We start from the raw sequence: 17,071 nt of genomic DNA, 5'->3' as shown, positions 1-17,071 counted from the left end.
GATTGATCGTCGACGGAGGGGAATCCTGAGCCGGTTTAGAAGCATTAAAGGCTACCTTTTGATTCTTGGAGAGAGAGTTGTTCATGTTGACAATTCTGTTGGAGATCTCCTCCATTTGCTGTTGGATTTCCTTGGAAGCTCGGGAGAGAGAGCCCTGATCAGTTTCTTTACTCTGTCCAGTAGTTAGGAGCACATAATAGCCCTTCTTCTTGCCTTTCTTCTTGTGAGTGACCAGATTCCACTCTCAAAAGGGTCCTCCTCTTGCTCCTCACGGTCAAGGGGACCGTCCCTAGCAGATTGTTCCGATCCAAGGGGGTGGCGCTCATGGGTAGGTCCCTTGGTTGTACTTTGTTGGGGTGTTGGGCTCAAGCACTAGTGGGGGGTCGCCCCTCCACCATTAGTCTTTTACGAGCACTTTCCGGTGGCATGACCGATGTGTCCACAATTGAAGCAGAAGTTGGTAAGCCCTTCGTATTCAATTCTTTAGAAGAATCGCCCATGAATACCATTGATCCAAACTCCTAGGAGCAATTTTTGGGAAAGATCAATCCTTACACAAATGCGTGCAAACGATGACCTACCCCATGTGCTCGTATGTGAATCCATCCAAAGAGGCTCCCCAATCCCATTAGTAAAGTGTGTGATGTTGTTAACATCCCAATAGATCAATGGTAATTGTGGGAAACAAACCCAGATTGGGGAATGGAATCCTTGTATCGATGAGGGAGAGAAAATGGAGGTCCACTTGTCCATACCTATGATATTTTCGGCCACAATCCACGGCCCACTAGCCAATACGGCATCCCTTGCCTCAACGCTTTGAAATAGGCAAATGAAAGTATTGGCGGCAAAGGTGATGATCTCAAAGTCTCCAAAATGATACCATCTCCATTTCAGCTCTTCACGAAGGAAAGGGAATGAGATCTGACGCCCCATTAGCTTTGCTACGATCGCTTTATCAAGTCTTGAAATGTTGCCATTGATAGAGCCAATTTCCGGTTCAATGCAAAGGCCATCCTTAGCAATCCACTGCTCACGGCTTAGGCGATCAATTGGCACATGTTGAACCTTTCTCCACGAGAAGGGTCCCTTGGCAAACCCGTTCGGCTGCAGGGACAGGGCCTGCGTTGGCTGCAGCGAAGGTCTTGTCAAGTTCTGAGCTTTGGGGACATTACCACAAACACCTTGGGGGCATGCTCCAGTAGTTTTTTCTTCACCCTCAGCTGGACCAAGGGGCCGATCACACCTAAGACTAGCAGTATTGCACTCATTCATAGTGCAGTCCATCTCCACAGCAATCCCTTCCCCATTCAAAGAGGGCCGTTGACCTCCCTAGTGAGCTAACCCCTTCTACTGACCCTCAAAGAGGGCCGTTTCACGCTATTGGTTGCTCTAATTTCTCCTTCTTCCGGTGCCAAACATTGTGTATCTCCCACTATTTTCACATCGATCACCTGCTTAATAGGCCGAGTCTCCTCAATCTCAACAGTGGGTCTCAAAACTTCTGGGAACTCCCTGCACCCAACTGAGGATTCCCTAGCCTTTAACAACTCACTCTCAATAGTCTTCATCCGCAATGCCTCTGACCCCACCTCACTGGTGCAACTCTAGGCATTGGAGTCCCCCAAGTCCTGTTCATTTAGACCCTCCGCGCTTCCTTCCCCCACATTTTTCTCCTCAACATGGGATTCCACTAACTTTGTATCCATGGCAGTCACCATCCAGACAGCCTTGTTAGTTGCATTGGTAGAAGGGTTCACAATCCCCCTAGCAGAATTCATGGAAGTGATTCCAAAAAATTGTTCGGGCAAGGTCTCCTCTTCCTTGTCACATTGGTCCATTCTCCACACTCCCTATCTATGCTTTTAGAGTCCACTCCTGAGGAACTAGCACCGATGCTCGGCCTCACCTTCCATCACTGCTCGGCCTAACCATTCCATCACTATTTGGTAAAACTTCCTTCCCATGTCCACTCATCCCCGGACTCGGTGGGCTCTTTATAGTAGGAAGTTCTGTGTGTTGTACAGGTTTCCTTCCACAACCCTCAGCCTTATGACCAACCTTTCCACATTCCAAACAGATCACCAGAATCCCCTCATATTCAATTGGTTGGAAGAACTTCCCCTTTAAGCCTTGTGCCCAAATTCCTTTCAGAAGTCTCCTCGATAGATCCATCCGGACGCAAATCCGTGCAAAAGCACATCTGTTCCACTGTTTTGTTTGCTCATCCATAAACAAAGGTTCCCCAATACCGGCAGCCAACCGTTCCAAGTTCGCCTCATCCCAATATTTTAGTGGTAGGTTTGGGAGCCTAATCCAACTGGCGATGTGAACTTTCTCTCAGAATTAGGGGAAAGTCCCTCGTACCACTGCTCCACACCTATGATCTGCCCTGCCACATACCATGGTTCTCCAATTAAAACATTGTCTCTAGCCTCCACATCATCGAACCAATATAGGAAGCAATCAGCCCCTAAAGGAGTTATCTGGGTTAATCCAAAATGCCCCCACTTCCGTTGAAGTTCATTCTGGACAACCCAGAAAGGAACCCGTCAACCCAATAGGCAGCCAACCAGTGCTTTACGAAGTCTCTGAACATTTCCCCTGGCTCTGGAAAGATCAAGCTTCACCAATCCATCCTCCAAGAGGAAGTCGTGAACATCCTCAACAAGGTTTAGCACAATTGGTGTGGATTTTTTCCAAGCATTATTGGTCCGTCTGCCCCTCACATCCTCAGATACTATTGGTCCAGATCTAGTTCTCCCCTGCATAGAGGCTTGCGGACGGGAAGGGGCATTATCGCAAATAGGTTGTGCGCAACCTTGGGAGTTGGAGGAACCACCTTCTACCCCTCCCACCTTCATACCCCTGCATTCCATATCCATGCCAACCGGCTTCCCCAGCACTTCCCCATACTCTTTCATGTTTCTATCAACTCGATGATCAGCCCTGTCTACCGCCATAGTAGCTTCACCAACTTCCCAGAGCGAAGAGGCCAGCTCCGCTTCCAAGCCACTAGCCATATTACCAACCAAACAAGGCTGTTTTGTCATGTTCAAAAATGGGGTTGACCATTATCGAGCTTACCCCCACCATAGGCTCAGGAGACAAAGTTCCAGCCCCTCCCAACGCCGACGATACCATCTGAACGTCCTCAACAGCCATGTCGACGTGAGTATCTAACACCGATCCCGAACTCAGTGCTGATGTTCCCACATTTTCCATGATGTCTTGCAAGAAGTCCTTCACCTACCTATCCCCCATTATCTCCATCTTTCCCGGCTCAGCCTCAGGAACCTGCATCTTCTCCTCCCGGTTGGCATTCCCAACATTCATGTCAACCTCCATCAGGACATTTGAGGCAACCAGACGATCCCCCAACTTCCCGGTTGAAGTTAATTCTCCCGGGCATTGCATCTCTTCCCTTTCCACAATACCTTATCGGCTCCTTGCAGCATCCTGCAGTCCATCCTCAGATTTTCCCCTTCATCCACTTACCAAGGCAGAGTTTACCGATCCTTCAGGCTTGCCGCCACCCGATTTAGCAGGAGAATAAGTGTAGACAAGCTGTTTCCTCTCGGCCTCCCCATCGCCCGTTCCATATGGGCCCACTACCGAAAGCCTACGCTCCTTGCTAGAACTCCCGCTGCTCCCCGAACCAGTGCCTCCTCCTAAGCTCCCCTCGATAACCTTACCTCCATCTCGTCTACTAGCGCTAGAATCAGATCCCTTACTCCCTCCAATCTCCCTCACGCCATCGCTTCTCGACGAGTAACGTGGGGGTGACCTTCGGTCACCACCCGCCATCCCTACGAGCACCACCGGTGACGGTGGCCAAAAAGTGCCCTAGCGAGAAAGGATCTCATGGACCCCGTGAGAGAAACAGAGGGAAGAGAGAGAGGAGAGTGATTGAAAGAGAGATAAAAATAGAAAGAGAGGGAGAGAGAGAGAGAGGGAGAGAGATAGATAGAGAGAGGGAGAGAGAGAGATAGATAGAGAGAGAGGGGAGAGTAAGAGAGAGAAAGAGCGAGTGAGAAAGAGAGAGAGAAAGAGTGAGTGAGAGAGATAGAGAAAGAGCAAGTGTGTGTGAGAGAGAGAAAGAGAGAGAGAGAGAAAGAGAGAAAGAGAGAAAGAGATAGAAAGGGAGAGGGAGAGAGAGAGAGAGCGAGAGAGAGATAGAGGAGAGAGAGAGAGAGAGCTACAATAGAGGGAGAGAGAGTGAGAGGAAGAGAGAGTGAGAAAGAGAGAGAAAGGGGGAGAAAGAAAGGGGGAGGGAGAGAGAGAGAGAGAAAGAAAAGGTGAGATAGATGGAGAGAGCAAGAGACAGAGAGAGAGAGATCGAGTGAGTGAGAGAGTGAGAAAGAGAGAGTGAGAGAGAGAGGGAGAGATGCAATAAAGGGATGGAGAGAGAGAGAGAGACAGAGAGAGATGGAGATAGAAGCAATTGAGGGAGGGAGAGAGAGATAGAGAGAGAGAGGAGAGAGTGTGATAGAGGGAAGAGGGAGGGAGAGAGAGAGAGAGAGAAAGAGAGAGAAAGAGCAAGAGCGAGAGAGAGAGAGAGAGAGAGAGAGAGAAGGGAGAGAGAGATGTAATAAAACTAGAGAGAGAGAAAGAGAAAGAGAGAGAGAGAGAGGGAGGAAATGAGCTGTGATAAAGGGAGGGAGAGAGAGAGATAAAGAGAGGGAGAGAAAGAAAGAGAGAGAGATAGAGATGGAGAGAGAGAGATAGAGAGAGAGAGAGAGGGAGAGAGATGTAATAGAGGGAGAGAGAGAGTGAGAGGGAGAGAGAGAGAGAGAGAGAAGAGGCAGCGATAGAGGGAGGAGAGAGGGTGAGAGAGAGGAGAGAGAGTTAGGGACAGAGAGATGTAATAGAGGGGGAGAGAGAGAGCGAGAGAGAGAGAGAGAAAGGGAGACAGAGAGAGAGATGGGGAGAGAGAGAGGGAGAGAAAAAGAGAGAGAGATAGATAAAGAGAGCAAGAGAGAGAGAGAGAGAGAGAGAGAGATAAAGAGAGAGCGAGTGACAGAGAGCTAAACATTGCTTTTGCATTCATCTAAAGAGGGCCATTACAAGACTGTTACAAAACCAATAAGAAAGAAAAAACTGGGTGACCCTAACCCGGGTCACACCCAAAACTATCATCCTCAAGGATGGACAAAAAAACTTGAGGAATACATATACGATGTGTATCACCCGTATCCCAAACAAAACTACCCTCAATCGCTCTTTGAGCGCAAAAATGAGCTGCCATATTGTGTTCCCTATAAGTGTGAACAAAAAGAACCTTGTGAATAGCCTTTAACACGTTCAACTTGTCTCCTTCCTCGGGCCGGTTCCGCCACTGCTCACGTTGCTGGCAATTATGCATAAATTCCATCACACTTTTGTTGTCCCCTTCAACAATAACTCCATCCACATCAGTACAGCTTTGCCCACCACGGTTTTGTCTTCATGGCCTGCATAAGATCATCAAGAGAAGGAAATCTAGGGGTGGGGAACCCCCAATCGGCCAAGCTGGACATCAGATTCTTAAGTTGATGACATTGGGTGGTAATATGGTCTAGATCCTCAGTTTGATTACAGCCCATTGGGCAAAGAATGTCAGCTCCCAATCCACATCTATGCAGCCAAGAAAGAGTGGGAATCAGGTCCTTTGACACCCGCCACCAAAAAATGCGCTCCCGGGGTCGAAGACCCAGTTTTAAAAAAACATACGCGGGGTCAATTTCATCCTGGAACAGTGAGTTATAACATATAGACGAAACAGAGGATCCCACCGAGCATTTGATAAGTTCCAACGAGTCACGGTCAAGGTCCTCCCATATCCGCACGGCACAGATCCTATCAACAAGAGATATCCCAAAGCATTGCAGCAGCTTTGGGCAGTTCCATACCCTCCCCGGAGTGATGAGTTCTCCAACCGAACAGCCCTCTATGGTCTCAATGTTACAGTAAGTAGGCCATGATGAAATGGGGATTTCCAGAATCCACACATGGTTTAGAACATCAATATCCACCCCATTGGCCACCTTCCAGCGGACGCAATTCGTCAAACTGTCGGCCTCATTGCGTATGATCTTCCAGCCGCTAGAATCCCCCCGGTTTCGATCCTGTCTCCACGGCCAATCCCCGTATTTATGTCTCATACACTTTTGAAAAAGACCAGTAGGCTTGCATATAAAATCCCAGGTGATTCTTGCCCGCAAAGGGCAAGTCCAGTTCCGGCTAGCATGGAAACCGAGCCCTCCCAAGCACGTTGGTCTTGTAAGGTTTCCCCATGCAGCATAGTGCAAGCTCTTGTGATTCGAATCATTCTCCCAGAGAAACCGGCGACAGAGTTTCTCCACCTAGGCAAGAACCCCCCGAGGGACTAGCATATGGGTCACAGCAAAGGTCGACAATGGAAGCATCACAGAGTTAATCATAGTGATTCTACCAGCCAGCGATAATTGTCTCGTCCCCGAAGATAGTGTATAGTTGTGCAACTTCAACAGCAGTGGTCCAAAATCCTCCTTCGTCAGTCTACGCATAGCAAGTTTAACCCCAAGGTAGTCCATTTCCTCAACTTTGTGGCAGCCGGCAAGACGAGCTAAACGGTGTTTAGACGTAGAATGCACCACTTTGCTGAACAGAATAGCCGACTTATTACTGTTGATCCGCTGCCCAGTCCATCCACAGTAGTCGTCCAGGATGGTCACAAACTTCTTCACATTGAGGATGGTAGCACCTGCAAAAAACAAAACATCATCAGCATAAAGGAGGTGGGACACAGGAGGTCCCCCCTCGCGGATTTGTACACCAAGGTCCCGATAGTTTTGTTTGAAGTGTAGAGATAGCAGCTCCGAGCACAAGATGAACAAATACGGAGAAAGCAGACAGCCTTGCCGGAATCCGCACTCCGCCAAGATCACATCCGACAGCATGCCATTAACCGAGATGGTAAAATGAGGAGCAGTCACACAACTAAGCACCCACGACCGGAATTTAAGTGGGAAACCCATTCTTAGAAGAACTAATTCCAAAGTCCGCCAGCTCATTTTATCATAGGCTTGTTCCATGTCCACCTTCATTGCCATCCAACCCTTGGCGGCTTTAAAGATTTTGAACTTATTCATAATTTCCTGCCCCAGCAGACAGTGGTCGGAAATCGATCTCCCATGCACGAATGCCGCCTGCTCCTCAGAAATAAGGCTAGGCAGAATACCTTTAATACGGTTGACAAGGATCTTAGCAACAATTTTATAAATTGTTTGACATAAACTAATCGGCCGAAAGTTGGATGGGTGACTACGACTTTTGATTTTAGGCAGTAGGACAATCACCGTCTCCTTCCATGATTGATCCATACATCCAGTAGAGAAAAATTCCAGGCAGGCCAGGTTCACCTGCTCCCCAACGATATCCCAAAAAGCCTTGAAAAAAGACGCCGAGATGCCATCCCTCCCAGGAGCACGGTTTGGCCCCAACGAGCGCACAGCATTCCACACTTCCTCACGGGTGACATCTCCCTCCAACAAACCAGTCACCCGACCCATATAAGCCGCCTGGGCATTCAAAGAGGGCCAATCCGATTAAATAATAGTATGCCCCCGCCATTTCTGCTCCCTCCAACAAACCAGTCACCTGACACATATAAGCCGCCTGGGCGTTCAAAGAGGGCCAATCTGATTCAATAATAGTATGCCCCGCCATTTCTGGGCAAAAAAATCGTGGATAATATGCATGATCTCAGTTTGCTCCGTGGCCGGTTGCCCATTCATATGGTTAAGTTGTTCAATGACGTTGCCCCTCCGCCTGGCAGAGGCCATAGTGTGAAAAAACTTGGTATTTTCATCCCCCTCTGCAATCCAACGTACCTTAGCACGTTGGCCCCACCATGTAGTGATCCTGGCAAGAGTGGATTTTAACAATTGAACCTTATATCGCAAGGTCTCAGCTTGAACCTCAGTAAGCCCGGTGGGCGAGCATTTGATTTCCTGCAGGATTCTTATCTCCCCATATAGGTCCTCCTTCAGTTGATTCAGCCTATCCATTTTATTTCTACTCCAGAAGAATAACGCCCTGAGAGAACGCTGACATTTCCTTTGCAACTTGGCTGCTTCCGAGGCGGAATCAAGCACTTTCCATTTCTCCGAAACAATCTGCCAAGCTCTAGGATAGGTAGTCCAAACATCCTCAAACTTGATCCAGTTTGAGTATGTCTTCCTACCTCCCACCTTGAAAGAACAAAGGATAGGACAATGATCTGACGCCACCCTGGAGAGGTGGACCACCCGCATCTCCTGATAATTATCAAGAATGGATGAGCTAACTAGGAACCTATCCAGCCGAGAGTAAATGCGCCTCCTCGCATCTTTGTTATGAGCTGAACATTGCTTTTGCATTCATCTAAAGAGGGACATTACAAGACCGTTACAAAACCAATAAGAAAGAAAAAACTAGGTGACCCTAACCCGGGTCACACCCAAAACTATCATCCTCAAGGATGGACAAAAAAACTTGAGGAATACATATACCATGTGTATCACCCGTATCCCAAACAAAATTACCCTGAATCGCTCTTTGAGCGCAAAAATGAGCCGCCATATTGTGTTCCCTATAAGTGTGAACAAAAAGAACCTTGTGAAAAGCCTTTATCCAGTTCAACTTGTCTCTTTCCTCGGGCCGGTTCCGCCACTGCTCACGTTGCTGGCAATTATGCATAAATTCCATCACACTTTTGTTGTCCCCTTCAACAATAACGCCGTCCACATCAAACATCCATTGAAGAAGCAGTTTTTCAATAAAAAAAACCGCCATGATCTCCACTTGAGTGCTATCCCAATGAGTGATAGTCCAGCCAGCCGCCGTAAATAGTTTGCCATATTCATCTCGAATAACAATGCCAATCCCGCCAGCATTGTTCCTGCGCAGAGCACCGTCAATGTTGATTTTCAACCAACCAGTAGGGGGGGACACCAGGAGTATGAGTGTAACAATCCAGGGGATTGACGAGTGACCCGTTGCTCCCGGTTAAGAGAAAAAAAACTTTATGAGGTGGATCCAAGAACACGGGCAGCCAGTAGGGAGATAGGAGTCACGGACTTGCCGTGCCGTAATGCATTCCGATTTCCCCAATTCTGATGCACCACCGCATAGTACAGCTTTGCCCACCACGGTTTTGTCTTCATGGCCTGCATAAGATCCTCAAGAGAAAGAAATCTAGGGGTGTGGAACCCCCAATCGGCCAATCTGGACAACAGACTCCGTAGTTGATGACATTGGGTGGTAATATGGTCTAGATCCTCAGTTTGATTGCAGCCCATTGGGCAAAGAATGTCAACGCCCAATCCAGCCAAGAAAGAGTGGGAATCAGGTCCTTTGACACCCGCCACCAAAAAATGCGCTCCCGGGGTCGAAGACCCAGTTTAAAAAAAAAATACGCGGGGTCAATTTCATCCTAGAATAGTGAGTTATAACATATAGACGAAACAGAGGATCCCACCGAGCATTTGATAAGTTCCAACGAGTCACGGTCATGCTCCTCCCATATCCGCACGGCGCAGATCCTATCAACAAGAGATATCCCAAAGCATTGCAGCAACTTTGGGCTACTCCATACCCTCCCCGGAGTGATGAGTTCTCCAACCGAACAGCCCTCTATGGTCTCAATGTTACAGTAAGTAGTCCATGACGAAATGGGGGGATTTCTAGAATCCACACATGGTTTAGAACATCAATATCCACCCCATTGGCCACCTTCCAGCGGACGCAATTCGTCAAATTGTCGGCCCCATTGCGTATGATCTTCCAGCCGCTAGAATCCCCCCGGTTCCGATCCTGTCTCCACGGCCAATCCCCGTATTTATGTCTCATACGCTTGAAAAATACCAGTAGGCTTGCATATAAAATCCCAGGTGATTCCTGCCCGCAAAGGGCCAGTCCAGTTCCGGCTAGCATGGAAACCGAGCCTTCCCAAGCACGTCGGTCTTGTAAGGTTTCCCCATGCAGCATAGTGCAAGCTCTTGTGATTCGAATCATTCTCCCAAAGAAACCGGCGACAGAGTTTCTCCACCTCGGCAAGAACCCCCCGAGGAACTAGCATATGGGTCACAGCAAAGGTCGACAATGGGAGCATCACAGAGTTAATTATAGTGATTCTACCAGCCAGCGATAATTGTCTCGTCCCCCAAGACAGTGTATAGTTGTGCAACTTCAAAAGCAGTGGTCCAAAATCCGCCTTCGTCAGTCTACGCATAGCAAGTTTAACCCCAAGGTAGTCCATTTCCTCAACTTTGCGGCAGCCGGCAAGACGAGCTAAACGGTGTTTAGACGTAGAATGCACCACTTTGCTGAATAGAATAGCCGACTTGTTACTGTTGATCCGCTGCCCAGTCCATCCACAGTAGTCGTCTAGGATGGTCACAAACTTCTTCACATTGAGGATGGTAGCACCTGCAAAAAATAAAACATCGTCAGCATAAAGGAGGTGGGACACAGGAGGTCCCCCCTCACGGATTTGTACACCAAGGTTCCGATAGTTTTGTTTGAAGTGTAGAGATAGCAGCTCCGAGCACAAGATAAACAAATATAGAGAAAGCGGACAGCCTTGCCGGAATCCGCACTCCACCAAGATCACATCCGACACATGCCGTTAACCGAAATGGTAAAATGAGGTGCAGTCACACAACTAAGCACCCATGACCAGAATTTAAGAAGTGTAAATTGGATAATATGCATGATCTCAGTTTGCTCCGTGGACGGTTGCCCATTCGGATGGTTAAGTTGTTCAATGACATTGCCCCTCCGCCTAGCAGAGGCCATAGTGTGAAAAAACTTGGTATTTTAGTCCCCCTCTTCAATCCAACGTACCTTAGCACGTTGGCCCCACCATGTAGTGATCCAGGCAAGAGTGGATTTTAACAATTGAACCTTATATCGCAAGGTCTCAGCTTGAACCTCAGTAAGCCCAGTGGGCGAGCATTCGATTTCCTGCAGGATTCTTATCTCCCAATATAGGTCCTCCTTCAGTTGATTCAGCCTATCCATTTTATTTCTGCTACAGAAGAATAACGCCCTGAGAGAACGCCGACATTTCCTCTACAATTTGGCTGCTTCCGAGCCGGAATCAGGCACTTTCCATTTCTCTGAAACAATCTGCCAAGCTCTAGGATAGGTAGTCCAAACATCCTCAAACTTGATCCAGTTTGAGTATGTCTTCCTACCTCCCACCTTGAAAGAACAAAGGATAGGACAATGATCTGACGCCACCCTAGAGAGGTGGACCACCCGCATCTCCTGATAATTATCAAGAATGGATGAGCTAAATAGGAACCTATCCAGCCGAGAGTAAATGCGGCTCCTCGCATCGCTGTTATTTGTCCACGTAAAAGCAGGACCAGAATATCCCGGATCAACCAAATCATTAGCAGCCATAAAATCCCCCATTTCTCTAGCCGATTGGGAATATGTAAAAGGTTTCCCTCCTTTCTTCTCACCAGGTTCCAGAATGCAGTTAAAGTCACCACCAACCACATGGGGTAGAGTAGCCGAGAGGTGGTTGGAGATGTCCTCCCATAGTTGTCGTCTTCCATACATATCATTATTAGCGTACACCACAGCAATGTCCCAAGCCATAGTAGTAGGCCTACACATGGTACCAATAATGCACTGATACGACTGGAACGAGACCTGAAAGGTACCCAACATGTTCTTCCATAAAACGAGGATGCCCCCGCCCTACCATGCGATTGCTGAAAGCAAAAATCCCAGTTCCTCCCAACCAGCCTATCCACATCCCTTCTAGTCCAAGTTTCCATTTTGGTTTCCAGCAGTCCAATGAAGCTTACACCGTGTTCCCCAATTAGGTGTCGTAAGAAATTACCTGTCTCCTTCTTATGAGCACCCCTACAATTCCAGCATAAGATGTTAAGCATTATCAACCGAAGGGGAAGCGTCCCCGCCGCAAAAAACTTCAGAAAATATCTCTTGCCATTGATCAGCAAAATCACCCTCAATCTTGCCATCAACTGATCGGTCCTTGACGTTAATGTCACGTTCACAGAACAAAGAGGCATCCCCACCGCCCTGGTCCCTAAACCGACGGACTCCATGTAATCTTTGTAGCACACCAAAGGTTCCCAATTCCTTAGCACGTTTCTCCTTAGCCTCCCATGCCTGCGTATTCCTTGATTTCAGAGAGTTGGATTTCGAAGTCGAGAACCGTAAGACCTTCGGGGCCAAGATTTGAGCAGGGGAGGACCGATTACTCCGTCGGTTGCTTCTCCTAACAGCAGGTGTCTTCAATAGCCCCGGGGCTAACCCATGTTCCGATCCGCCACATTCTTCTATATTTGTCCCACCATTACTCCTGGAATCAACAATAGATGAGCTCCCCCTAGAATCGAGAGCCACCACCTGTGGTGCAATAACTACCTGCCCACATTGTTCAATTTGCATTGTTTCTCCAGGTCCCATGCCATTATATTCCTCCCCCCGATTCCATTCAGATGCTATCTTGCTCGGCAACGGCGCCAACTTGATTGAACCATCACTGTTGCTATGTGAGCCATAAGGCCCCCCACCTTTGTAACCTCATTCCCAGCCGGAGCTTTACCACGGACATCTTTGTCCCCAACAGAAAGCCTCTTGTTCAATATATGAGTCCCAGCTTTATTCCCACGGTCGGTGGGTAATAAAGGCTCCTGAATCTCCATGGAAGTATTCCCTCTGTTCACAACCTGCCAGACCTTACTTCCACTAGAAGGTTTTGTCACATTATTGTTCGGATTGGTCGCGTTCCGCTTGTTGGGTCGTCTCCTCCTATTAACGATTGTCCATTCCCCTGGATCATCAGCCATAGAAGGGGAAGCAGCATCCGGTCCTCCCTCAATTTCCATATGATTTAAATGTCCTGTAGGTGCCTGAGTGGCAGGCCCCCTAGTCGCCATATCATTCTTGGACTGTGGTGGAATTTCCCTGCACCCCTCCATTTTATGACCAACCTTGCCACACGACATACATATTAGGGGGATGCCTTCTTTTTTTATGGGTTGAAAAAAAGCCCCTTTCAACCCCTGAGCCCATACTCCCTTGGGTAATTTCTTGGAAAGATCAATGCGGACGCATATACGTGCAAAAGCACACCGATTCCATGTGTTAGTCTGCTCCTCCATGAGTAGCGGTTCCCACACCCCGGTCGCCAACCTGGCCAAGTTGTCCGAATCCCAGTACTCCAGAGGCAGGTTAGGGAGTCGAAGCCAGACAGGTGAAGAGAAGCTCCTAGCTGAATTGGGCTTGGATCCAATGGTCCATTGATCCACCCCAATGATTTGGCCAGCCACGTACCACGGACCACCGATAAGGACATTATCCCTCGCAGTTGCATTCTCGAACCAACAGAGAAAGCAATCCAAACCCATAGGAGCGATTCGAGACAGGCCAAGGTGACCCCATTTCCGTTGCAACTCATTTTGAACTACCCAAAAAGGCACTCGCCTCCCGAGCAGGCAGCCAATAAGTGCCTGATCCAATTTCTATACATTGCCACGAGCCTTGTCCAGGTTCAGCGTGACCATACCGTCATCCCCCACAACGGATTTGGCATCAACCTCCAGTTTAAGAGCAACCGGTTGGCCCTTCTTCCAAGCATTCAATGTTGGCTTAAATCCTAAAATAGATCCACCAATCTCCCTAGTCGAATTCCCTTTCTGTCCGTTGTCACCGGGAGCTGAATTGGCATTACAACAAACACCAAAAGTGCATATTTCAGCAGCAACTGGCCCCTTCCCCAGGACCCCCGCAGGACCATTCCACTCCATCGCCTCATTTGGATTACCATTCTTCTCCATATTGTTGGCTGTACTCATTGTTCCAACCATAACCTCTTGATTCCTCCCTGCTCTGTGCACATTGTGTACCACATTCCCCCGAGCTGGAGCAAGATCCTGGATCATGCTCATCCCTCCAAATGCAAAGGGAGCCACAGCAGGTTTGACATTGCTACAATCACGCAACATTCCGTCCACAGGCCGTGCCCAGTCAGAGCTTGAACCAACATCAACCCTCTTACGGCCATTTTCCTCCCGACATACCATCCTGTCCATATCACGGTCACAGGTATCCACCAACGGCAAGCCCGTGTCCTTCTGCAGTCCGTCCTTAATTTCCTTCAGGAAATCCTCCACTTCTCTACCCACCATAATGTCCATGACCTCCCCACGAACCAAGGAGTCATGCGCCGGAGCTGCAGGGACTTCCATCTCCATTGGCAGCGAGTCCCCCACCTCCACACCGGATCCGACCTTCGGTTCATCCAATAGCGTGGATGTAATCGGAGACACCGTCGAGAAGCCAGACGAGCCCTCCAGGGGTTGTCCAGACAAAGCCCCCCCAGATCTAGCATCCCCGGCAGAGTTATCAGACAACAATGCCCTAACAACTGTCGAACCACAGGAGCTGGATATATCAAACGACAACAATGCCCTGGCAGTAGTCGAACCACTTCCGCCTTTCATCGGAGACCGAGTGTAAACCAACTGTTTCGTCGAAACGCTGGAACCAGCAGACCCGTTCAGACCTTTCAGCGGAGATCTCTTTTCCCCACCGAATCCCACTGTGTTGGCCGCTCCAGAGCCCAGATAGGCTCTCCCCAAAGTTCCCCTCCCTCCATCACCCTTATCAGATTGACCCTCCGAATATTTCCCCCCCGCATTGTCTTTACCTCCCCCACAACGAGGTGGCTGACGAGGGGGTGACCGACAGTCACCCCCCACCATAGCCACGAAACCCAACCGGTTGCAGCACACGGAAATCAAGAGAGAGAGCAAGAGAGAATGAGAGTGAGAGAGAGCAAGAGAGAGAATGAGAGAGAGAGAGAGGAGAAAGAGGGAGAGAGAGACGAAGAGAAAGAGGGAGTGAGAGAGAGAGAGAGAAAGAGAGAGAGAGAGAGGAGAGAGAGAGAGAAAGAGAGAGAGAGAGAGAGAGAGAGAGAGAGAGAGAGAGAGAGAGAGAGAGAGAGAGAGATAAAAAGAGAGAGAGAGAGAGAGAGTGAGCTGAACTTTGCCTTTGCATTCAATTAAAAACTATAAAGAGCTACAACGGCCACAAAGGGACCCCAAAAGAAAGAAAGACCCCTAACAGGGGGCGGAAACACCACTATCATCCTCAAGGATGGACAAAAAATCCTGAGGAATACATGTACTAACATTGTCATCTAAATTCCAAAGAAAACTATCCTCAATTGCTCTTTGAGCACAAAAATGAGCCTCCGAATTAACCTCCCTCCTCACATGAACAAAAAGAACCTTCCGAGGGGACCCCAACCAATCTAGCCCACCCCCGACGTCGGGCCGGAGCTTCCAGAGTTCCCGCACCTTGAACTTTTCCATGTATTGGATAACACTGGCGTTATCCCCTTCGATGATTAGACCACCCGGCTCTAGCATCCATCCCACAAGCAGCTTTTTAATATGTTGAATGGCCAATAACTCCACCTGGGTGCTATCCCAATGTGTGATGCACCAGCCCGCAGCCACCACAAGTTGGCCCCGATCATGCCAAATGACGATACCAATTCCACCCCTGTTGGAACGGTGCAAGGCCCCATCGACGTTGATTTTCAGCCAACCAGAAGGGGGGGGACACCACGATGGGGGGGGGGGGGGGGGGGGCACACCACGATGAAGAAGAAACCAATCCGGAGGATTGAAAGGTGAACCGTTGCTCCAGGCATGTAGAAAAATAAACGCGTGATAGAGACTCGAGAATATTGGCAGCCATGGCCGTGGGGGTGCTCCTAACTTTACCAAATCGAATAGCATTTCTATTATTCCAGCACCGAAAAACCGCACCGCAGTAGAGACGGCCCCAGAAAACCGTAGTGGCAGAATGGCTCTTCAAAGCTTCTTGGAGGCCACCGAAGGAGGAAATTTGGGAGTAGGAAAACCCCAACCGGCTAGGCACCGACGAACGTCCCCAAGCTGTCGGCAGTGCGCAAAAACATGATCCAGATCCTCACGAAGACCACAACCTACCGGGCAGAGCAGGTCAGTCCCCAGCCCTCTTCGGTGCAGCCAGGAGCAGGTTGGTAGTAGATCCTTATAAGCCCTCCACCAAAAAATTTGTTCGCGGGGCCGGAGGCCAATTTTGAGGACCGGATACACCGGATCCTCCTCCTCTTGGAACAGAGACGTGTAACAGATAGCATAAATTGAGGTGCCAAGAGGGCATTTGATTAATTCCAGAGAATCATCAGAGGAATCCGGCCGAATTATTATGTCACAGATGACATCCACCAGGGAGGCCCCAAAAACTTGCATCAGTTTGGATCTATCCCATCTTCCATCGGCTGTAAGGAGCTCCCACACCACCAGGCCTTCCGCAAGCTCAACATTGCAGAATGTAGGCCATCGAGCAATGGCCAAGTCGTTAATCCAAACGTGATTGAGCACATCAATTTCAGCACCATTACCAACCCGCCATCGGATACAATTGGTTAAGCTATTCGCCCCGCAACAAATCACCCTCCAAGCAGCAGAGTCTTCACGTCGCTGGCCCCGGGACCAAGGCCAATCACCATACTTGTGTCTCAAGCACCGATTAAGTAAGCTTTGTGGCTTACTAAAAAAGTTCCATGCGATTCGAGCACGTAAGGGGCCGGTCCACCGTCCACTAGCATGGAACCCAAACCCCCAAGTCGCCACGGTTTGGTTAGCGCCTCCCAGCTGGCATAGTGTAAGCTCTTATGGTTATGATCCTTATTCCATAGAAAGCCGAGACATATCTTCTCCATCTCGTCGAGAACACCTCACGGAACCATCATATGCTAGACAGCATAGACCGAGAGAGGAAGTAAGACAGAGTTAATCATAGTAAGTGAGAGAGATATGGTGAGAGAGAGTTGGAGAGAGAGAGAGAGAGAGAGAGAGAGAGAGAGAGAGAGAGAGAGAGAGAGAGTGAGTGAGAGAGATGGAGAGATATGGTGAGAGAGAGATGGAGAGAGAGAGAGAGAGAGAGAGAGAGAGAGAGAGAGGGAGAGAGAAAGTGAGTGAGAGAGATGGAGAGATATGGAGAGAGAGAGATGGAGAGAGAGAGA

General features: G+C 48.9%; 1 protein-coding gene across 1 annotated transcript; it reads right to left on the bottom strand.

The window, feature by feature from the left end:
• Positions 1 to 12,488: 12,488 nt before the first annotated feature.
• On the bottom strand, positions 12,489 to 13,397 carry LOC110096681. Its single transcript, XM_020822740.1, has one exon. It carries the CDS (start codon positions 13,395 to 13,397, stop codon positions 12,489 to 12,491), a length of 909 nt encoding a protein of 302 aa, XP_020678399.1.
• Positions 13,398 to 17,071: the final 3,674 nt, after the last annotated feature.

This window comes from Dendrobium catenatum, unplaced genomic scaffold (assembly GCF_001605985.2).
Source record: "Dendrobium catenatum unplaced genomic scaffold, ASM160598v2 fragScaff_scaffold_1521, whole genome shotgun sequence".
Taxonomy (NCBI): Eukaryota; Viridiplantae; Streptophyta; class Magnoliopsida; order Asparagales; family Orchidaceae; genus Dendrobium; species Dendrobium catenatum.
The sequence above is the reverse complement of the archived record's forward strand: the minus strand, read 5'-3'. Positions and strand labels throughout refer to the sequence as shown.

Excerpts from the sequence above, each read along its gene's own strand:
- LOC110096681 (XM_020822740.1), bottom strand. The coding sequence starts at position 13,397 with ATGGGTTTGGATTGCTTTCTCTGTTGGTTCGAGAATGCAACTGCGAGG.